The 22,800-nt window shown below is 37.2% G+C and overlaps 1 protein-coding gene across 1 annotated transcript in view; it reads left to right on the forward strand.

Annotated features, from left to right (window-relative positions):
- Window positions 1-10,792, forward strand: part of LOC127938492 (cadherin-2-like) — a 45,155-nt gene extending 34,363 nt beyond the window's left edge. Inside the window, exons 11-16 of the mRNA XM_052535142.1 lie at window positions 418-560; window positions 4,033-4,266; window positions 4,383-4,616; window positions 5,565-5,704; window positions 6,862-7,026; window positions 8,840-10,792. Coding sequence (XP_052391102.1) covers window positions 418-560; window positions 4,033-4,266; window positions 4,383-4,616; window positions 5,565-5,704; window positions 6,862-7,026; window positions 8,840-9,046 — 1,123 coding nt within the window. The 3' untranslated portion in view covers window positions 9,047-10,792. The remainder of the gene's footprint in view (window positions 1-417; window positions 561-4,032; window positions 4,267-4,382; window positions 4,617-5,564; window positions 5,705-6,861; window positions 7,027-8,839) is intronic.
- Window positions 10,793-22,800: the final 12,008 nt, after the last annotated feature.

Genomic DNA, 22,800 nt, shown 5'->3' on the forward strand with positions numbered 1-22,800 from the left:
TATTAAAGTATTTATTAATAATTTGAAATGAATTAGCTTTTGTTTATATGTTTTCAGTTTTCATTTTATTTTTAAGTTTTAGTAATTTTATGTGATTTTTTTTTTTTTCATATTTTCCATAGATATTTTATTTATTTTTGTTTCAGTTTTAGATTTAGTAATTTCAGTAACTCAGCTTAAATGGTAAAACCTTAAAAGTTTATACGATTTATTTATTTATTTATTTTATTTTTTTTAGGTCAGTTACCAAAAACATTGTAATAGTTTTAGTTATAACAATAGCAACACTGGTCAAAGTGGAAATGTAAGGTCAAGATAGAAGCATTGCATTGTGGGATACATACCTCATTTGTTCAACACCTTTAATTTGACAAAATAAGTCAGTCTTGACCAGCTTTTTTATGGTGTGTTTTGAAGGTACTCTAAATTGTTTGACCCCGCCAACTGGCTAGAGATCGACCCCAACAATGGACGAATTTCCACCATTGCTGTCCTGGACAGAGAGTCTCCATATGTCAAAAACAACCTCTACAACGCCACATTCTTGGCCTCTGATAACGGTATGAGCAGCTGTGTATGTTTGAATGTGTATGTATGCAGAACCAGTTGAAATTGAGTGATTTCATTGATTTTAGCTCTAGGGAAGAATTGCAACCCGAATAAACTGCAACAGTGATATACACAGGCCCACACATCCATGTTAAAGATCGCATCAACAACATATGCAAACTCAATCTAAATATGTATGCATTTACTTTACCTGTTTTTTTCTTTTTTCCTTTTCTTTTACTTTTTCTTTGAAGCAACACACACATATGCACATACACTACCCACTGTGTGAAAGAGTCTACAGAAGTCTGCTAGGCCCTATTCTGTTGTAGTGTTTAACATTCTCGCTGCATCCGAGCTGTGAAACGAACCCTCTCTCACACACACACACGCGCTGTACATTTGAAAGCTTGTCTAGAAGCACCCATTAAACAGTTGTACCATTTTGTATGCTGTATTTCAACAGAAAAATCTACCTGTAATCCAGTTTATCTAGACACTTAATGCACTGAAGTAGCGAAGCACTGTATGTAAATTAAATCATTGTCAATCTTTTCAGCACAAACACAACTTTCTATGTAAATTAGGCTTGTTATAGATCAGCACTATTTGTGCAAACTCAACGCTAGTTGTATGGCCAATTATCATTGTGCTTGAAAGCAGGGGGTAATTTTAATAAGCAATTTTATTTCATCTAAATATTTGAAACAAAATTCAGTTCAAAGGGTTGTTTGTATACATTTTCCAGTGAGAATTGCAGATGTAATTCATGAAATGATGGAAGTTAGTGTTGTATCCAGTTGTGTGGTGCAGTCAAGTGCACTTTCTGTCTTTTAAAGGTGTCTGGATCACAGCGGTGCAGTGATGCTGTACATTTACTGACATTTATTTTGTATTGTAGAAGTCTGCTGTGTTCACCACAACTGAGCACTCAGAACCAATCTGGGGTGTATTTATCCATATACAATGGGTATAGACAATAATATACTTTAAAATGATCACATTTTGTTGCTTTGCAGCCTGAAATGAAGACAGACACAGTTTTTGTTTCATCCAGTTGTATTTACTCAGTGCAATTTACAACATCCAAGTAAAAGATATAACACAATTCAGGAGATTGATAAAAAAGTAATAATAATAAATGCAAAGGCTTTATCAATGCTTAGAAGCATAATTAAGTCTATTATTACGTGGATTGTATGTGGTACAACACAGACCCTCCTTGGATCGGTATCTAAACTGGATGAAAGAGTCGGGAGGAAACTGGTCAGAGAGGCTCGCAAGAGTCCTACAGCAACTCTGAAGCAGTCGCAGGAATTTATAAGAGAAGTGGTCATTGTGTGCATGTGACAACATTATCACAAATTCTCCACGAATGTGGCTTGTATGGGAGGGTTACAAGAACAAAAAACACTCCTCAAGAAAGGACACATGCAGTCACGACTGAGCTTTGCCAAAAAAACCCATCTTCAAGATTCTTAAGTATATGAGACTAAAATTTTATTATTTGTCCTCAACACCAAAGATATGTCTGGCGGAAATCCAATCAGCTCACCATCCAAATAACTGCATTACTACAGTAAAGCATAGAGGTGGTAATATCCTGTTTCGGGGGGTGTTTGTCAGGATAGAAGGAAAAATGGATGGGAAATGCATAAATGTCCTTGAAGGCCTAGAGCTCAGACTTAAACCCCACTGAAAATCTCTGGAATGGCTTGGAGACAGCAGTCCACAAACAGTCACCATCAAATTGAACTGAACTTGAGTAGATCTGCAAAGAAGAGTTGTTATATCTTTCACTTGCATGTTATAAGTTCCCAGAGAGTAAGACATAACCCATGATTGAAACAAACATCTGTAAATACAGCTAAACAATACAAAACAAAAATAGCAAAGTAGTATATAGATGCCATCTTTGTTAATTACAGCAATAATCTGACATTAATATAGTCTCAAGCAGATTAATTCCCTACTCCACTACATTTGTGATATCAGTACCAAATGTTCGATATTATTGAACCAGCATGGTTTGAAGGGCAAATATGTGACAACATTGATACAGTTTTAGGAAACACTTATGACTATCTATTGAATTTTTTGACCAATGATCAACTCCAGCGAGTTACATCATTGCATAGGAAATGCTCCCCTAGGGAACTGAGAGTTTGCAAATTGTCTTTATAACTTTTTTGGGGTGTGTTTGTGCTGTTACCTTAATTTATATATTACATGTGTGAATCAAGAGCTAAAATAATGCAGACAGACCATGCAAACACACAACACTATCTTAACATCCTTAGTGAATTCTCTCTCAGTTCAGTTGAATCTTGGTGTACAAGTAGCAGTGCTGATTAGCTTCCTTTCCCACAAAGACGTTTTTCTACATCTAATTCAATGCTGATTCGCACTCCTGATTCAATAAATTAAGGACACTTAGTCGTACTTGAGTTAGGGGCTTTCAGGGCTGGAACAGATTAAAAAATGTGTTGTGAATGCTAGGAGTAGAACAGAAAGTCGCCGATCCGTCAGCCTGCCCAACAGCTCTGCCCGTCTCTTACTCTTTGTTTAAAGATCAGTGAAGTTGAAAGGTCTTGTTACTTCTGTTGAAACAGAAACTAAGCTCTATTCTAGGGATTAATGGTCCAGTCTGTGCTGGGTAAAAGGGCTCTTGTTCGCAGATATTTCATGGACGTGGGCAGGTTGATTGGATCTTATAGACTGTGCATTATGGGCTGTAAATGAGTTATCATGCCCAGCAACCCAGAAGAGAGCAACCTGAAGTCGTTAACTGCTGTAGTTCGTCTGTATCGTCAGTTTTCAAATATTAGTCTCAAGCTCAGATGTCACACCCACAAAACTTTCATGGTCATGATGCTTATTGCACAGCAAAACAATAAGAGCTGTATGGAATCAGTTTCCAGGACTCCAGGTGCACAAGTTATGTTATTTATAAATCGTCCCATCATGCAGGTTACATTTTTTCTTATACTACGTGTTGAATAGTGTTAAAATTCAATTTATTTATTTTTTTAGTTAACTATCCATAGTCAAAATCTGTCCCAATTGAAGGACTGCATAGTTCGAAGGATGCAGACTTCAAAGACCACAAAGGTCAAACCGAGCGTTGTTAACTGAGACCTAGCCTTACGGAGGATTGCATAGCATCTTACTAAGAAATGTCAACATTTAAACCAAGCTGATATTCAAGTTGAGACACAAAACGTACATTTAAATGTGTAATCCAGCATTTTCTCTCAAGAAAGCATCTTTAGATAGTCTGGGCCGTGAAGAATCCTTCTGTTGTATCCTTCATGGTGCAGGAAACAAAGGACTCATTTTGAAGTAGAATTTGATGGAGTCTTCAAGAGCCTTGGAATTGGTGACGCATTCAGTCTTCAAATGCAGCCTCAAAAGGATGCAGCCTCTGAATTGGGACACAGCTTTTGTTTTTATTGAAGTCTTTTTCCCTCTGTCCCTCAACAGGTGTCCCCCCTGCGAGTGGGACGGGTACTCTGCAGATCAACCTGCTAGACATAAACGATAACGCACCTCGAGTCTTCCCTCAAGAAGCTGAAGTTTGCGAGCGTCCCGAACCCAACGCCATCAATATCACAGCTGTTGACGGAGACCTCAACCCCAACGCTGGGCCCTATGCTTTCGAACTGCCCAACCGACCCTCTGACATCCGCAGGAACTGGACACTGACTCGAATCAGTGGTACGCCACATTGAAAAGATTTCGCTGGGATGAACAATTACTCAAATCTATTTGTATTTTTCTTGCCAGACTTTATCTGTCTCTTTTGTTTTGTCTTATTTGTGGTTGTTTTGTAGGCGATCACGCTCAGTTAAGTCTGAAGATAAGTTACCTGGAAAGCGGGATATACGAGCTGCCCATCAGCATCACAGACTCGGGGAACCTGCCCATGTCCAACACCACCTACCTGCGCATCAAAGTGTGCCAGTGCGATCATCACGGCGACTGCGTGGACATGGAACGCATCATGGCAGCCGGGCTGGGCACCGGAGCCATCATCGCCATACTTATCTGCATCATCATCCTGCTGGGTAAAACACACACTCTAGACAGAGACTGTAGTTCCTTCCAGGCAGTGGAGTTCTTATCAATTGGTCAGATCAGTTGCCAAGCACATGTGATCTGCTTTTGGTCCCAGAGGGGATATAGTCACAAAAGATTTAATTTCATGTGCATTAAAAAATATATATTGTAAAAACTCTCTTGAAGTGGATTCATGTTTTATTCAGCAAGAAGACTTAAACACATAAATTCTGATGGAAACACATTATGCTTCATTTGCATAGAGTCATGTGATTGAATAGTTCACTTCAGACCAATATCATTGCATAAACTGGGTTCTGGTGTTCAAAAAAACACTGGAGCCAAAGCCTGTCATCAAAACGATTGGTTACTTTCACCTTCCAAAACAGGTTGACACACACCGTCGCCCATCATATATAAGGCATTCACTAGCGACGACATTTTTCAGAATGTTTTGTCCCTGCACTCTAAAGTAATTTATTACATTTAATAAAAAAGAGCCACAGTAGTTTTCCCAATAGCCACAACTTCCATTTCTGTTTTGCTCAAACTTCTGTGAAAGTGACAATTTTGTTCTCTCGATCACATGGGATGTAAAACCTGTTTTTCGTTCAATTAAATGTGCAATTTGAATGGAACTCTTGCATAATTCTGATTTGCAGTCTCTGCCGTTTTGTATCACTTTACTTGCATAATTTACCTATAAAAACAGCAGATTAAATACTTTGACGTGAATAATATCACAGAATAAATGCAGAATATTAATATAGCATACCTATTCACAAAAATGTAGCTTGTCTTGAGTGAGTAACAGTAACTGAGGGGGGCGGAGCTTAGCAAAACGTCAATTTCAGTTTGTGGTGCTAAAAAATACACACTGCACCTTTAACTGTCTGATCTCAAGTCATTTTGCTCTTTTTATATTGATCTGCATCACCCTTTCTGTCTCTCTGCAGTGCTGGTGTTGATGTTTGTGATGTGGATGAAGAGACGTGATAAAGAGAGACAGGCCAAGCAGCTGCTGATCGATCCAGAGGACGACGTGCGAGACAACATACTCAAATACGACGAGGAGGGCGGCGGAGAGGAAGACCAGGTACATGCACTCCCTCTCTGTTTCTGCTGCTGGGCATACACAGTTATTTTCAGCCCGGAATTACTCTTTACAGTCTAGCTTGTTTAATAAAAACATTTTTAAAAATTTCATTTTTTAACCAGTCGTTAAATGTTCATGATTTTCATTTAAGCTGCATGGTGCACATTTAACGACTGACTAATTTGCAGCATTCATTGTGCAAGTAATGCTGATTATAAGTCATAGCATGTAGGCGACTAATTTTAGATTGATGAAACAGTTCCTGCTTTGCCTGGTACTGTGAGTATGTGCGAGACTCACAGATCTGCATTCGAGCCAAACTGTGTTTTTTGCGCAGCTGACACTCACAGTCACACACACACAAAAACACTCAAACATTTTCTGTTTTATCATTTTGGTGACTTGTCTATGGTTTTCATGAGTTAATGATATTTTCTATCCCCTAAAACGAACTCCCACAGTGACCATTTGGCAGTTTTAGATTTTTAATTAAAACATTAAATCTAAAAACATCCATTAGTAATGTACTTAAGCCTGGGGTGTGCTGTTTTTTCAACTTGCTTCAACATCTCGCTCAGAGCTCTAGCATTTTCAAAGTAATACTCCACAAACCGCAATTTTTTACCAAGTCTTGGAAAAGGCAGATATATTCTCCTTTCATATCCATTTCTGTTTTAACCATGGATATTTTTATTGCCATTTCCTGTCATCTTTTTCAATAAAAAGCAGCCCAGCTGTGCAATGTGTTTATCTGTATTGCCAAATCATATATTATAGAATAGTTTTGGCTATCGGCTAGCTAGGGAAAGGAGGAAATACCATAGAGTTTGACTCTTTTATATAAAACAGTTATATTTTTGTACTAATTATGATTACTTCCTAACCTAAAAGAAACAAATGAATGTTGGAATAAATAAAACCTTTTTATTTTTTATTGTATATATGTATATATTTTTTTTTTCATATTATTTAGTGATAACATTTTTTTCAAAATTAGGACATTAGGATCATATTTAGCTAACTTTTGAAAAGTAATTACATTACTAAGGTCAAAACTTTCATTTTTTCCATGCAGATGTTTCCAGAAAACCAAGGGCTTTGAGCAGACCTCTAACCCTATTTGTGATTGTCTCTTCCCGCTATCTGTATTTCTTCAGGACTATGATCTGAGCCAGCTGCAGCAGCCCGATACTCTGGAGCCAGACATGATCAAGCCCGTCGGGATCCGCCGGCTGGACGAGCGACCGATGCACTCGGAGCCCAACTATCCCATCCGCTCGGGCGCACCCCATCCCGGAGACATAGGAGAGTTCATCCACGAGGTACGCCGTGTGTGCGCTCTTCTAAAGTGTCATGTCATATAAAATGGCTCGATGGCACCAGTGATAAGACTTAATGGTGATTTATTGGTTAATTGGACCAAGGTTTCGTTGAATATTAGCCAGGCTCAGGGATTCAATATCTCATGCTACAGTCTGTGGATGCACGCCCTCCCACGCACACGCACACATGCAGACATCACATGCTCTAAGAAGTGCAACTGCGCTCAAAGCAGTGTGAGATTTTAAAGCAGGTAATGAATTAAACATTACTGCTAAATGTAGATGGCTTTGAAGACAGCAGCATTTGCCAAACTGTTAGACCAAACTTCTTTAAAGAAACACAGCTGTTAGGATTTTTAGCTGTTTTTTAGCATTCCAACAAAAATTGTCACTTATGAGTTTTGTTTATGTCTATAGAAAGATTTGTTTGGACAAGCGATTTCAGGATTCAGAATTGTGTCAGCTGAACGTCTATACAGTGTTTAGTCTATGTTAGCACTCTGCCTGGACTGTGTTATGCCAGGAATAGAACTTTATTTGTACAATCTGGCAGGCTTTCAAAACCAAGTGAGCTGCCTACCTAGACAGCATTTCTAAGCGCCAATGGCATTCAAATTTATTGTGCATTTGGATGTTTGATTCACTACCAAAATCGGTTGGGCACATCATGTAAATTTAACATTTGAATTTGTCAGTGATGCCCATAAATGTTGTACAGTAAATGCGTTTTTGTCTATAGAATGTTTGTGCCTCGAGTTTTGTATCTAAATTTGTGTGTGTGAAATGCTGCACCGCTGCTACTTGTTTTCCATTAGAAGGAAATGGCATTTCAAATGCTAGATTTAGTACATTTATGCTGATTAAGTAGAGATTGTTATGACTGTTGAGTGCATTTGTGCACTTTGCTCGTAGTTTTTTATACAGACAAAACATGCAAAAAATAATAATAATAATATTTTTATACAGACAAAACATGCAAAAAATAATAATAATAATATTTTTATACAGACAAAACATGCAAAAAATTAAGTGACTTAACAGAAGAAGAAATAAAAAAAATAAGGTGAATGTATTGAGATAATCAAAAGATGGTTAATATATTAGAATTTATAACATCTGAAAATTACTGTATTCTAATAAATTAATTTGATTATGAGAAAGTTCAAAGATTAAACTTCAGAGGAACTTCTAAAGAGGTTTAAAAAATAGCTGGAGCCACATGTGACATTTTGAATAAACTGCAGGTTTCCAGACAGGCAAGACACATTTCCTTACATTATAGGAAATAATGGTCATTCAAATGTTCAGATTCACCTGCACACAAATACAAAAAAATGGTACAGAATATTGCATAAGTATGTGAAATAGGACGCACACACTCTTTTTACTTAATGGCTTTCAGTTGTATTGTCACTCCTTCCTCCTTCCTTCCTTCCTTCCTCTTCTCACTTTAGTTGTTTCCCATCCAGCGCCCTGTAAGAGCGTTCAGTGTTTCATTGTTTAATTGCGCGAGCTCAGACTGTGCTTAGCTGTGCCATTTCCAGAACGTCGCCGCTTATAAATAAATGCTTTAGCCTGTTCCAGAGCCCAGCATCTGTTTGCACGGCGACCCCAATCCTTCTCTGACTTCCCTCTCCTCCCATCTCCCCTCCTCCTCTTTTGTTCCTACTTCTTTTTCTCCATCCCATCCCCCTCTGCGCTTAAACAGCAATACCAAATGAGTAATTGAAGTGGTTGTAGTAGACAGTGTTGATGTGCTTTTTTTGAGATGTGTCTATTATAAAACCACATCCGTTCTCATCATGTTCTCCAGGGTCTCAAGGCGGCCGATACGGATCCCACGGCCCCTCCGTATGACTCCCTGCTGGTGTTCGACTACGAGGGCAGCGGCTCCACAGCTGGATCGCTCAGCTCCCTTCACTCCTCCAGCAGCGGAGGCGACCAGGACTATGACTACCTCAACGACTGGGGCCCTCGCTTCCGCAAACTCGCTGACATGTACGGAGGCAACGACGACTAGCTTACGCCATCACTGCAGGACCACAGAAAAGAGAAGGAAGGACCGGAGGAGGAGGGAAATTAAAGAAAAAAAAAACATCTAAAAACCAGTGTGGTACTTTTTTTTTTATTATTGTGGGACGTGGACAGTGTGCAGAATCAAAACGATGAAGAAACCAGTATACCCAAGAGAGACAGAGAATGAAGACTAGACAGTGGAAGGAAGACCACCATGTCAAAAAAAGCAAAGGCTTTCCGAGGCCCTCGGTTGTAGACAGAGGGGGTCTAATGAAGGAAGTCCGCCTAGTTTTGGTTCAGTCCAGGATTTTTTCGCCCTAAGTTTGAAGGATCATCGGTACAAACGTATGAAGGAACGCTTAAAGAACGTTAAATGAATGCTAAGTTACACTTGAATCTCACAGTACAGAAGCACTGGGATATTATGTGCCTTTTTGTACATTTTTTGGTTTCGTTTTTACTTTCTTTTTCGGTCTTTGTTGATTTGACCTGATGATGTTTTTCTGTTCAATGGCTTTGGTGGCTCAGAGTTTTGGAGTGTTTTTGTCGTGAGCCTGTTTATAACGTTTATGCTTCTATACACCTCTATTTGCGTTTCTCACCACCACGCTGTTCGTTCACGTATCAAACCGAAGACTTTGGAAGAGTGAGAGCGTCGAGACAGAGAGAACAGCTTTGTACAGTATGCTAGAAACTAGATTTCAGTTTCTCGTTTTTGTTGCGTTTTCCTCTTTTTATATATATAAACATATATAAATTCACAGTTTTTCACCAAAATGTTAACTTATGCAGCTGGTTGCAAAATGGGAGACGAGCATTATTATTTGGTAGCAGAACGTTTTGTTTTGTTCATTTATTTCTCTCTCTCTGCATTTTTTTTTTTGTTTTGTTTTGTTTTTTGAAGAGGTTTAGGATTTTGCAAATGAAAACATCCTGTTTTTTCAAATGTCATCTGCCTTAGTCATCCTGGTATTCTTTCATTTTTTACTCCACTGTAAATTAAATGGTGTGTACATAGTTTTTTATTTTGTTTCTCCTCTTTTGATGTAGTCTACGAAAAAGAACAGGGCGTGAAGAACTTGTATATGTATAATTTGGACTACAGACACAAGGATTTTTGCATGTTTTTATCTTTTCCGTATATAAAACAGTCTTTCTGAAATTTATTTCCACACAATTAAAGAAACGCCCACCTCAAAGGAGACTAGAGCAAATAAGTGACGGAGAAGTTTGGTCCAAATACCCACTTGCTTTCATTCCTTTTTGGTTTTCGTCCTTTCGGCCCAATTCATCACCTTCCATTTGCGTCAAGGATTCCTTGTTGACTTTTCGCTTCTTTTGTTCTTCTCTGCTACGTTCTACATTTCCATTGTCTTCTCCCCCAGGCCACTCTCATGGATCAAAGATGTCGATTGACGTTCAAGGCCATACTCCTAAATGCATGATCCTTCGGGATCTTCATGTTTGAACTAAACTGAAAAGATGGACCGAAGCCCTCATCATAACCGTCTCTGCCCGTTAAAGAACCGTGTGTGCGTGCGTGTGTATCACTGGATGCCGTCAGAGAGGGCCAATTAAAAGAGCAGGATGGAAGTACGAGGCCAGTCCACTCAAGAGGCTCAGCCATGAGATGATTAACAGCTTTTTAATGAACGATGGCTGTCCAGAGTTCTGTCGGCTCTGGTTGCAGTTACTTGTTGATATTATGACCCATTGCAGCCCAAATGACCAATAAAAGTCTAATTTTGGAGATGATGATTTGTTGGTTTTCTTTGCTATATTAGTGCTTTAGCTCTGTTCCGAAACCTAGCAAGTCCCTAGATAGTCAGTTGGCTTCCAAGACAGGAACCTAAGCATCATGGGATCTCACTAGTGACCGATTTATACAAGCAAATCACAAATAGCACTCCGCATGGGAGACTCGACTCCCAATTGGTTTAAATAGAGTTAGTATGTTGCTAAGCGAAAAGCGTTCTTAATAAATTATAGCTTATAATCTTAATAAGCATAAAAAATAGTGTTTCAAAGAAATGTAGGCACCCAAAAAAGTGGTTAAAACAGTAAATAATTCAGTGTCTGTAAGTGAAATATATTTTTACTACAACCGCTTTGTATCAATATTTTTCAGTATTTAATAAAATAGTAATCTATATATATATATTTAAAAAAAACATTTATTTTGCCTTATCCACCATTTTGAAATTATTATTTGCTGAGCTTGAAGCAGTGCATTATGGGATCACCTGCTGCTGCCTTTGGATAAAATTAGGTACCTTAATTAACTAGTCGACATTTCAGAACAGCCTTTGTGTCTGAGATGCCCTAAAATGCCGCCTACGTAGGCAGCTCACTAGGGTTTGGTATGAGATAATTGTATATATGCATGCTAAATGGGCTCCATTAAATGGAAAAGGAAATGCCGTTGCATACCTTGACCTTAGAAGTGATTACTGGCAGCTGGGTCATTATCTGGGTCTGTGCGTGCCTGGCTCCATCATTTGAGTCAGTCTACAGTCCACACACACCAACTCGTGTATTTCTATATTCCCTTCAGGGCTATCCATTGCTCCACCTTCTCTATCTAACGTACTCCGGGGACTAAGATTATTGTGCCAACATCAAAGCCTGGCCTCCCCACGTCCCGTTGTGTGTGACTGAGAGAATGAGAGAGCTAAAAAAGTGGAAGTCTTGTTGCTTAAGGTCACATGAAGGATGGGGAATAAGCTTTTCTCTGTGCTGCTATCTCCTTCATTCCACACTCTCTACGTACAATATATACACACACATAAAACTCCTTCCTGCATTTTATATTTAGAGTTCTTTTCCTATTTCCTTTTTATATTCCATGTTCCTTTCCCCTCTTTGTCTGTCCTTTGTTTAATTTTTTTTTTTTTTTTGGTTTTGTCAGTAATGGTCTGGCCAGTCCAGTGGAACACTTGATCCTTTGTTACGCCAAAGGGGTACGTGTGTGTGTGTGTGTGTGTGTGTGTGTGTGTGAATAATAAAGAGAAGGAAAGGCAGTCAGTGCAGCAGGGATTTACTAGGGTAGAGTTTTAAAATTTGTCATGACATATATATTTGTTATATATTATAGACATATTTTTGTCTATATGCTTGTATACCCATAAGAGTATTATTATTATTATTTTTTTTTTTTTTGTATGTTTTAAAAAAGAGGATCAAACAAACAATCTAATTATGACTACTGCTCTAAGGAAATTATTTGACATTATATATATATATTCAGATACACAAATTATACTGATAAAATGTTACTGTTATGCAGCTTCTTTTGCAGTACATTTTTTTTTAGTGCGTCTTTTTTTTTTTTTTTTTTTTTTTTGTCTTTTGGCTTAGCCCACACCTCTGCAGATCCATATGGAGTCATCCATTGAACAAATATTGAAATCATATATACAGTACGTGTATGTTAAATATATGTTGTGAAATCTGTAAAGAATCACAGTAAATATTTCCATTTTAATGGATATCTTATTTAAAATAAATAAATACATAGATTACTTAATGAACGAACGAATGAATTAATGTTTTAGAGTATGTTCCAAAAAAATAACTTATTTAAATGCAGTAGTCATGATAGTTTTTATATTTGTTCTTAAGTTAACAGAGTGGGCTATTCTTTGTTGCAAGATTTACTAATTTTAGCTGCAATTTTTTTGTTACTTCTGAATTACTGTATAGAGCAAGGTACAGCAGTAAATAATTTTGCTTGACAAAAATTACCTGACTAAAAAAAACAAACAAAAAAAAAGGAATACAAATGTAGGGCCATGCCCCAGAAGCACACTACTTATTTGGCGGTTACATGGTCTTCTGCATCACACAGAATACAGACTGTTAACTCCCATTTACAACACAAGGTAAATAGGCTATGATTTATTTTGCTGTGTTGCTGAAAAGCAGTGCAGGGACACTGTTTTATGTTCTTTCCTATTTCTAGGTTAATCATCTTACAAGGGGATTCTGCAAGGGAAATGTAAATTTATGAGCACAGCTGTGAATTGTACAAAAGGACCAGTAAAGGGAAAGGGAGGCCTGCATGTGTAAGAGAAAGAGCGTGTGAAGGGGAGTTTGAGTTTGAGTCTCTATAAATAGGACTTAGTGCAGGCTGGAGGATGGAGATGACATTGATCAACTGATACAGGGAGAACACCTCTCATCCCCCATCTCACTCTCTCTCTCTCTGTTTCTTTGCCTTTTACATTCCTGCTTTGCCATTGCTGTCAGGGTCAAACTCACTCCTCCAGTGTAGTGAGAGTGTTTATGTGTGAGTATGCATGTGCATGGCTGTTTTGTTTAGGGGTGAACCTTTATACCTTCATATAACCTTTTTCTAAAAAATAATGCATTTCTATACAAATCACATCTTAACAATTCATACAAAATTACCACTTTATAAAATAGTTGTTTTTTCTTTTTCTTTTCTTTTTCCGTCATATGTCTTCAGAAGACTTCAAATATAGTCCTATGGATTACTTTGATTATATTTTAATGCTTTTTGTTATTTTTGTAGCTTGAAAACCCCCGTCTCCATTCACGTTGATTAAAAAACATTGTGGAAGATAGATTCAAATCACATGAAATGTTAAGTAGAAAAAACTTTAATAGCAATTTCATGTAAAACATATTCCAAAAATCGCTTTTATTTATGACTTTGAAACAAAAATGTTAACAGTGTTTATAAGCATCCCGTGCATTCTTCAAAAATTCTCCTTGTGTTCCTCCAAGGAACGAAGAAAGAAAGCAATATGAGTTTGAAATGCCTCGCTATTGGATATTGCCTGTGAATAAATTACAGAAATGTCATTATTAGTCAAATTATTCCTGTAATTATAGTATAGGAGGGTAACATGTTTGGTGAGTGGGAATTAGTGTTCCTATAGCTGCTACATTAATTAATCGTTCTGAATCGAACGATTGATTGAAGATTGACATCGCTCTATGATGTCAGATTCCTAATGTACTAGAAATCATAATATACCCTTCATTTTGCATTTGAAATTCCTCAGACGTGCCCGGACATTCAAGATCACATGACAACGGGAATGATGCAGGACGTTACTTTGGCATGTTGGCCACAGAAATGGCCTGAAGAGTCAACAAGAGCTTCTCCCTCCCCGTCTGTACTGATGTGAGAGGACATAAGAAGGAGATCGGGCCAACTATATCATTGTACTGACAGGGTCTGTCCACAGCTCTGGGGAAGAGAGAGTCATTCGCATAATGCATTCAGTCCCATTTTGGATGTGGTCTGCTGAAATCCCAAGTAAATCAGAGCACTTTGCCATCCTGTGTCACAAAAACAGGCTGCTTAAGACAAATGTCCTCTGATGAAATATCATACTGCCTGTTTTCAGGTGGTTTAGGTGCTCCTTGAAACCAGCCTTTCATCAGAACATCTTAAACCACATGCTTGTGGACACTGCAGGAAAATTGCTAATGTTTGTTTCTTCTTCTTCTTTTTAGTTCAAACAACAATGAAGATTTGCTGAAAATGTTCTTACTCTCTGTCCATCCAAGACGAAGATGACTTTGTTTCTTAGGAACAGATTTGGAGAAGTGTTGTGAAATTAAGCATTACATCACTTGCTCACCAATGGATCCTCTGCAGTGAATGGGTGCCGTCAGAATGAGAGTCCAAACAGCGGATAGAAACATCACAATAATCTACAAGCAATCAACACAAATCCAGTCCATCAATCAATCTTGTGCAAAGACAACCTGTGTGTGTAACACGTTTTTAATGTCAAACCATCGCTTCTGGCTCAAATATGAGTCGTCTATCCTTAAATATTGCTTTCTCCAGTGAAAAGTCATCCTGTCTGAATTAGGAGAGAAATATGAACTGATTAAGCACCGAAACAGTTATGTATATAACAAATATGTAAATAAATGTTGATGTTAGAAGACAACAGGATTATTTATTTATTTTTATTTTTAACTGGAGGAAGCATTATTATGGATTATGGACTCTGGTTAAAGAACAAAACGGTTTACATTTTAAATGCCTTGATTAATTTTCTTACAAACATGCTTCACTTTCAGCGTTTGACTACACAAGACATTAATTGATGGACTGAAGTCGTGTGGATTACTTGTGAATGTTATAACTGCACAATTAGTGATCTCAAACAGTGCTCTGATTTTGCGAGATTAAATTCTGAAATCAAAAATGATGATTCCGTATATGGACTCAAATGTTTCTCCTCAAATTTTTGGAAGAGCTTTTATTCGGCTATAACCTTCACATTAACATCTTCATACTCATTGTATGTCAGAATTGTCTTGTTTGTGTTTATTTTTAATCCTCATAAGGGGTTTCCAGAGAAGCATCTAAATAACTGAAAACTGCATAAAGTCTACTGAGCTATTAAAGAGCAACTTCTGAGCAGTGAGCAGTAAAATGTTACTCTCCGTAACCACATCACGCATATAAATGTGTGTGTGAACAGCTGAATAATTTGATGGTGTGAGCATGTTACAAACTGCTGGGTCGGGAAATGTGGTTTAATTATATAATCCAGCAATGGGAGCATTACATTAAGCAGACCCAAAGCAAGTGAAAGGATAGAAAGCAGACCTACATCAAACTAGCAAGCGGAAATAAAGGCCTTGTGTCTGTGTAAACTCCTGGAGAATAATGGACTGTTATGAAGGGATATACCACGGTACAAAAGCATGGATACTGCTTAACGCCTCTAGAGCCAGATTCTGCTTTTGGACAAGAAATATTCCAAGATGTTATTACTCCAGCTGGGGTGAAAACACTGTTTTGGAGAGCATGTTTGTGGTCCTAGTCCTACACATTTCTAAATGCTTGTTTGAATAATTCAGCCAGAGATACCAAATGTGCACTAGTTCCCAAGTCTAGTGCCTTTTCCTCCCATTTCTCCCCTTTAGCTAAGAGATGGTCTCTTTTCATTAAATATGGCACGTCTTTTTCTCTTAATTGTTTTCCTCTTCTCTGTCCTACTCTGTTGTCCCTCTTTGTACAGAGTATGCTGAAATGTTTGCTTTCTTAATGTATATTCTGGGTTTAATTCTTGGTGTATATAAGGAAAAATCTAATATTTCATAATATTTTGACATAGGCCTACACTACTGTTCTACAGTACATTACATTATGCAATGTTTAGATTGTTTATCATTTATAATGTTGCAAACGATTTATTCAGATTGACGCTGTTCTATCGAAAATCTTGGAAAAAAAAAAAAATCCACCCAAAAATATTAAGCAGCACAGTATTGATAAGTGGCCCCAAAATGTACTTCCTTTTCTGTGACATCACTTAAAGGCATAGTTCACCCAAAAATTGCATTTCTGTTATCATTTACTCACCCTCCACTTCTTCCAAACCTAAATTAGTTAAACACTCTCCTGTTAAACACAAATAAAGATATGTTGATGCTGGTAACCAGATTTTTTTCATACTATGGAAGTCAATGGCTTCTGTCAATAGTTAATGGCTAAAACAAGAGGTCAAGGTTTTGCTAGGTAGCATGTTCCTGTTAGCTCCTGACCTGTTGACTCACAGCTCCATTATGTTATGTAAAGCCAACCATCCAAAATTATTATTATTATTTTCATTTGGAAATACAGCAATTCCCATTGATGTAAAACCAAAAAGAGAATCAAAATATATTTTTTGAACTGCTAAATGCCTTTACAGTAAATGAAAATGCATGGCTTTATGAAAGCCCCATGCACCATTTTCTTTTCTTTTTTTCTTCATCCCTCATTTCAAGGTACAATGGCGCCCAGTAAATCCTGGCTGTAATATCTGTGTGTCTCTCTCCTTCTCTATTAGAGTATAGCCTCTAGTCTTGTTATCTATAGTGTTATTCCACTGAGATACGGGGGAGGAGGGTCCTTAATGCTCCAACATTACATTACAATCACTATAACAGTCTGGATTTGTGTGCCTTTGTGCATTTATGCTTTCATTTCACCCTGTCTTCCATAAAAGCTGCTTGCTACAGCTACAGTTTCAGGACTGAAACACTCTCTAGACATGGACACATTCAGTCCCACCCTGCAGCTTGTCACAGACGATGAAAGACAGAAATTTGCCAAAACTAAAAAAATGAAGCAAGCCAACTACACGTCATGACATTGAATATTTAATATTTCCGTACAGACTAGTGCAACTATCTAATAACTCTTTTAATTAGCACTGGCTAATAAAATTACCTTTCTCCATGTTTCAGTGTCTATCTTCACTCCTTTCTCTTTTCCATTTAATTCATACTATCCATCTCTGTCCCCTCTTTTCCCCTGGGGGTTTTCTCTCCTCTTGATTGAGGGAAAACTGGGATTTTAGTTAGAAGACAATGAAGTTGGACTCCATCTTGCGGCAAATCCCAGAGGGCAGCTGGTGGACCATGCATTACGGAGCATACCTTCACTTCTCTGCACCGCTAGGTTTAGCATCACTCGCTTGAATTCCACTGCAGTGCCAACAGTCACTCTCAAAAGTTCACACATCACCAACCAATACAAAATTAGAGCCGTTTGGGTGGGCTTTTAAACAAATGGGTGGGCCTACAGGAATTATTGTGTATTTCTATTAATACAGCTTAACAGAAAACATTTAAAACCACATTTGACAGTTAACAGAACTATAATCAGAATAAGATATAAGAATATTCAATCAGAATAAGATTGTGACAACATATGGTTTGTCTAGTTTCTTTACAGAGCTTTGGGTATTTTCACAAGAGTGGAAAATTTAGAATGTTCATGCAAGAAATATATATATATATATATATATATATATATATATTAGTTTTTTCATTTCTTAAATGATACAAATTACATTTTTTGTTCTGTAATATAATTAAATATATAAAATTATAATACATTTTAAAAGTATCACTCCCAACTGCAACGTTGCTGTCTATACTATCATTCAAAAGATTGGGGTTTGCTAGATTTTTGTTTGTTTTTTAAATAAGTTTGTATTTATTTCATCAAAAATACCAGACGAATGTGAATTATTACAATTGAAAAGAACTGTTTTCTATTTCAATATGTTACAACATGCAATTTTATTCTTGTGATGCAAAGCAGAATTTTCAGCAGCCATTACTCGAGTCTTCAGTGTCACATGATCCTTCAGAAATCATTCTAATGTGCTGATTCTGCTGCTCAAGAAACATTTCTTTGATGAGTAGAAAGATCAAAGGAAATACAAGTCTTTACTGTCACTTTTGATCTGTGTCCTTACTGAATAATAGTATTAATGTATCATTAATACTTCCAAAAAATGTCCAAAATAATCTTTCTGGCCCCAAACTTTTGAAAGGTAGTCTAGAGGAAATACTCCAAATTGGTCATTTATGAGGTCCCATGTCTGTTGGGATGATACTGTATCTTAGAAGGCAGTTGTCTGTGTTTTGGAAGAAAGCTAGGCTTCCCACTCTGATCTGTATTCAGTGTAGTGACTGCTAGGTTTGAACCACCATTTTGACACTAATCTAGATCATTACATAAGCTGATGTATTGTTTTGTGGTAATGTGAAACCCCATTTGAGGGTTGGAGCTCAGAGTGTGATTATGGGAGATCTGGCTGTGGGGAGAATACAGCAGAGGATCTCCTGCTGAGAGACAGTATGTCTGAGGAGCACAACAGGAGCCTGGGGGCTAGACACGCATGACAGGTTCAATGGTGCGCCTGTGCATTAACGTCACAATATGCTGCTCAAACTCGCTCCTGTCTAATTGCCTGATGTTTGATACTTCTAAAATGTCCTAATTCCTGAAAATTAGCCACTGTTACTTGTTTTGTTCATCATATATTTGCAGTTTGCAGCATGTGTGTGCTGTCTTAGCAGACCATCTGGAGAGTATCCTCCCTGACCCAGCAGCCATCTGGGTCCAGTCCAGGATTCACGTCCATTCTGGTACTATCTGATGCACCTCACAAATTTCACAGTGGGGAGAAAAGTTTCAGACTCGTTTGCTTGATATCCTGATGAGTTCTTTGAGGGACTAAGTGAATGTCGATGTATGCTCATGTGAGTTTGTGCATCTAAAGTGCTCAAAGCACACCACCGTGGTGTGGAAGTGTTTATCACACATAAGCCGTATTTGGACGGGACTAGTTTTCCCCGAGGAGGTCGTGTAAATATAGAGTTTCGCAGACGTAGGTTTAATTCTTACACAGCCTTGGTAAAAATTACAGAGCTAATTACAGAGTGCTTTTCAGCTAACTCTGGGGTTCCTCTAAGAAATCTTAGTTCAGTTCTCAGTTAATTATATTCATAACACTATAATTATATTGCAAATAATTTTTTCCAATTGTTTTCATGATGCACGCATCCAGAGCACTTGACCTTCCAAAGCACCCACTTACAGACAACAAACACTCCCGGTAATCAAAACTGAATTCTGGATAGCATAATTGCATACTACTCTTAAAATTTTTGCCATATCTTTATGTGGTGTTTTTTCATCTGTAGATGCTATTGGACGTTTGGTTTAGCAAAGTCCATTGTTACATATTCATACATGCACGTATTACATTTAAGTTTTAAATCTCAAACATTTCCACCACATCTCAAATTATGTTTTGTTTTTAATAGCATTCTATGGAGGAAATGATGGTGACAGATGAAATGTTTATATTTTTTGGAAGAGAATGGATGTATTTTTTCTTGCTAATGTTAATTTCATAACTAGCATTTTGTATCCTCTATTTTATATATATATTTATTCTACTGAAATACTGGAAGCAAAGTGACACAAACGGTGAAACAGTTTGAGTTCTGTTATCACTAGAATAGTGCACCGCTGGAAAAAGCTCTTAGATTTGAGGACCATATATATTTGAATTTTAAGCCTGATGAATATTGGCATACATCCTGGAATGTGGACTTGGATACATCTTCCAACATGGTTGTTTGAGAAATTAAATGGTACGCACTACATCAGTTGCCAAACATGCAACATGCCAGAGACATATTAATCGCTTTAATAATGATCCAATCCTAGACTCTTCAGTATTTGCTTATTTAAAATCTTAGATAAGGGTAAAATAGTCTAATTTTTACATAGTACATAATTTACAAAATTTATTTTATGTCTAATATTTTACATAAATTATTGATGCATTGTAAAACGTTCCCAAGGCAGTTTTAAAGGGACCATGAAAAACAATGCTTATGGATTGTTGCAGTCTTTATAATTATTGATTTATTCTATCATCTCAAATAATGTTTTATAGCATTCTGTGGAGGAAATGATGGTAATGAAAATTTTTGTCTTGCTAATTTCATAGCTAACTTTTTTTGCATCCTCATTACTTTTTATTTCAGTACATATTTTCTGTCAACTTTATTATAGGCTGCTTTGTTTGGTGTGATGAAAATTACTGTAAAAACTGTACATAGTAAAATTAATGATGAATTTCAAAGACAGTTTTAAGGCCACCATGAAATCAAAATTGACAGTTCTTATTTTGTTTCAATTTAATGTTGCAGTGTTCATTATAAATGATTTATCCATGCACACTATATATTTGCATTATTTTCATGCCAAATTTAATTTGACAAATAGTTGAACAACATTTAGACATTCAAACTAAAGAAATCAATTTTCAGTCTGATTCAGTACATGATGTCCTTTATAAATAATTATAGCTCTAACGTCTTTTAAAAAAAAGAAAAAAAAAAAAGAAAAAGAAATCTATTGTGTGCACTGCATGTGCTAATCTTTTGTAACCTCCTCTAAGTTCACTGTGACCGTGGGCACTCTCGCCTTCTTTTTCCACACCCTGATCGGTGTTCTGGTTCTCTAATCAGCAGAGTTAAAGATAAAAGTATCTCCAATGGGATTGCATGTATCTCATTATTAAAAATGCATTTTGAAAGTTCCTATCCTGCCCCACAGCACAAACTGTTATTCTAATGAGATGGATTTGACCTTTGTCACGCAAACTGTTGTCCTGAAAGCGAGTTTGCTTTGGGGGCATTCAGATCCTTCCACATTTGCTATGCTGGCCCGAGGAAATCTTGGCCAGTGCTGGCTTTCATCTTGGTTCCTTTCAGAAGACAGTATATATTGATCTCCCAAAAGAGGGTATAGGGTCTGGATTCTGTTTTATTTCAGAAATGACACACACTCACACACACGAAAGTAGTACATTTGGATGCATTGTTTGAAAACAGCCTGTAATGTACAAACATGTTGGTATGCAGAAGGTTATGTTTTAATGATTGCCTCTGTTAACGGCAGCGTTCATGAGTAATTGGTTCTAGCGGAAGATGCTAACCCCTCACTACACGCGAGCAGAGTAATAGAAACAATTGAAAATATGCATCAGGGAACGCCAACCTGAGACAAGCACACTTGCATTAGCTTCTCGACCACTGGAGAGAGCATTGATTGCTGCCACAAAAACTAATTAAAGAAGCATTTGCTGTGCATTCCCTAATCAGGGGAAAACTTTTTAAGAGAGCAGCTTTGCATGTCATTAGCTTCCATAAGAAAAACCCTTGCAAGAGGCTAATTGAGCACAGTTGCCTGTTAGCAGACACTGCTACAACTGCACTAGTGTTATTGAGAGATTTTAGCTTTAGCATTTATTTAGTCGGTGAAGGGAAATAAAGCTGCAGGAGACTGAAATCATCGTGGGATGAGCATTAATAACTAGGCCTTTGCATCTATCTAATGGGTACTGCGCACCAAACATGAGCACAATGCCTGGCTAGCACTATCACACAATCGGTCACACACAGATGAATAAATATAATTTAATTCCAAAATTGCACATAATCCTCTTGAATAAACAAGCAGCAACACAGCAGGGCTTTAAAGAAAATTGGCAAGCTGTTCGAGCTAGCAGTAGCATAACTATGCAGTATTAACAAAAGTAAAACAAAGCAAACAGGCCGCTGTTAGCTGATAGTGTGTTTTCATGCTGTGCTCATTTATTTATTTATTTTTTGCCTCTACCTACATTTTGCAAAAAAAAACGTACCAGTACATACATTTATTTGGACACTAAATCTACCTGTATTCTACTGGTCTTTCCCAAATGGACCAAAAAAAAAACTCCTATGACAGTTCAATCAATGTAGTAACTACTTTCTCCTAAGGTGTTTATCTTTTTCTTTTTTTTTCAAACATTACATGCAGTATGTTTGTTCCCTGCCATATTTGCTTTTGACTTGCACACTAGGCGACTAAATATATATGTGCCATGTACAATGTTATATATTATGCCACAACTACTTTGAATGAACTCCTCAGTTAATTGAATTGTTTAAGGGTGGGTGATATTATCAACATTGTTAACACTGTCATGTATATCCTTCATTTCACTGTGTCAGTGTTACACATCACAAAAAGGCCTAATACAGTACACTCATGTTGAGAGGTATGTACTATGTAGCAAATATGTTGCTTGATTACATGGTCAAAAAAGAATATTTGAAAAACTATTTTATCGCCTAATGAGATATTTGTTGGAAAACAGTATATCCCTGCCTGCATACCTACAGTATAATCCACATATAGTATATTATAGCAAATGTCAACTCTGATTGTTTAAACTGCAAAATGATTTTTTTGTCTTATCATTTAACTATATTATCGCCCATTTATATAAACTATGCCCAACTTTATCCCCATACATACAGTATACTCACATAGAATGGTCTTTCTGACCTTCAAATCTAATTTGCTGAGAGCCTTTTCCAGCAATGTGATAACAGAACTCTAACCATTTCACTGTT

This window comes from Carassius gibelio, chromosome A20 (genome assembly GCF_023724105.1).
Source record: "Carassius gibelio isolate Cgi1373 ecotype wild population from Czech Republic chromosome A20, carGib1.2-hapl.c, whole genome shotgun sequence".
Taxonomy (NCBI): domain Eukaryota; kingdom Metazoa; phylum Chordata; class Actinopteri; order Cypriniformes; family Cyprinidae; genus Carassius; species Carassius gibelio.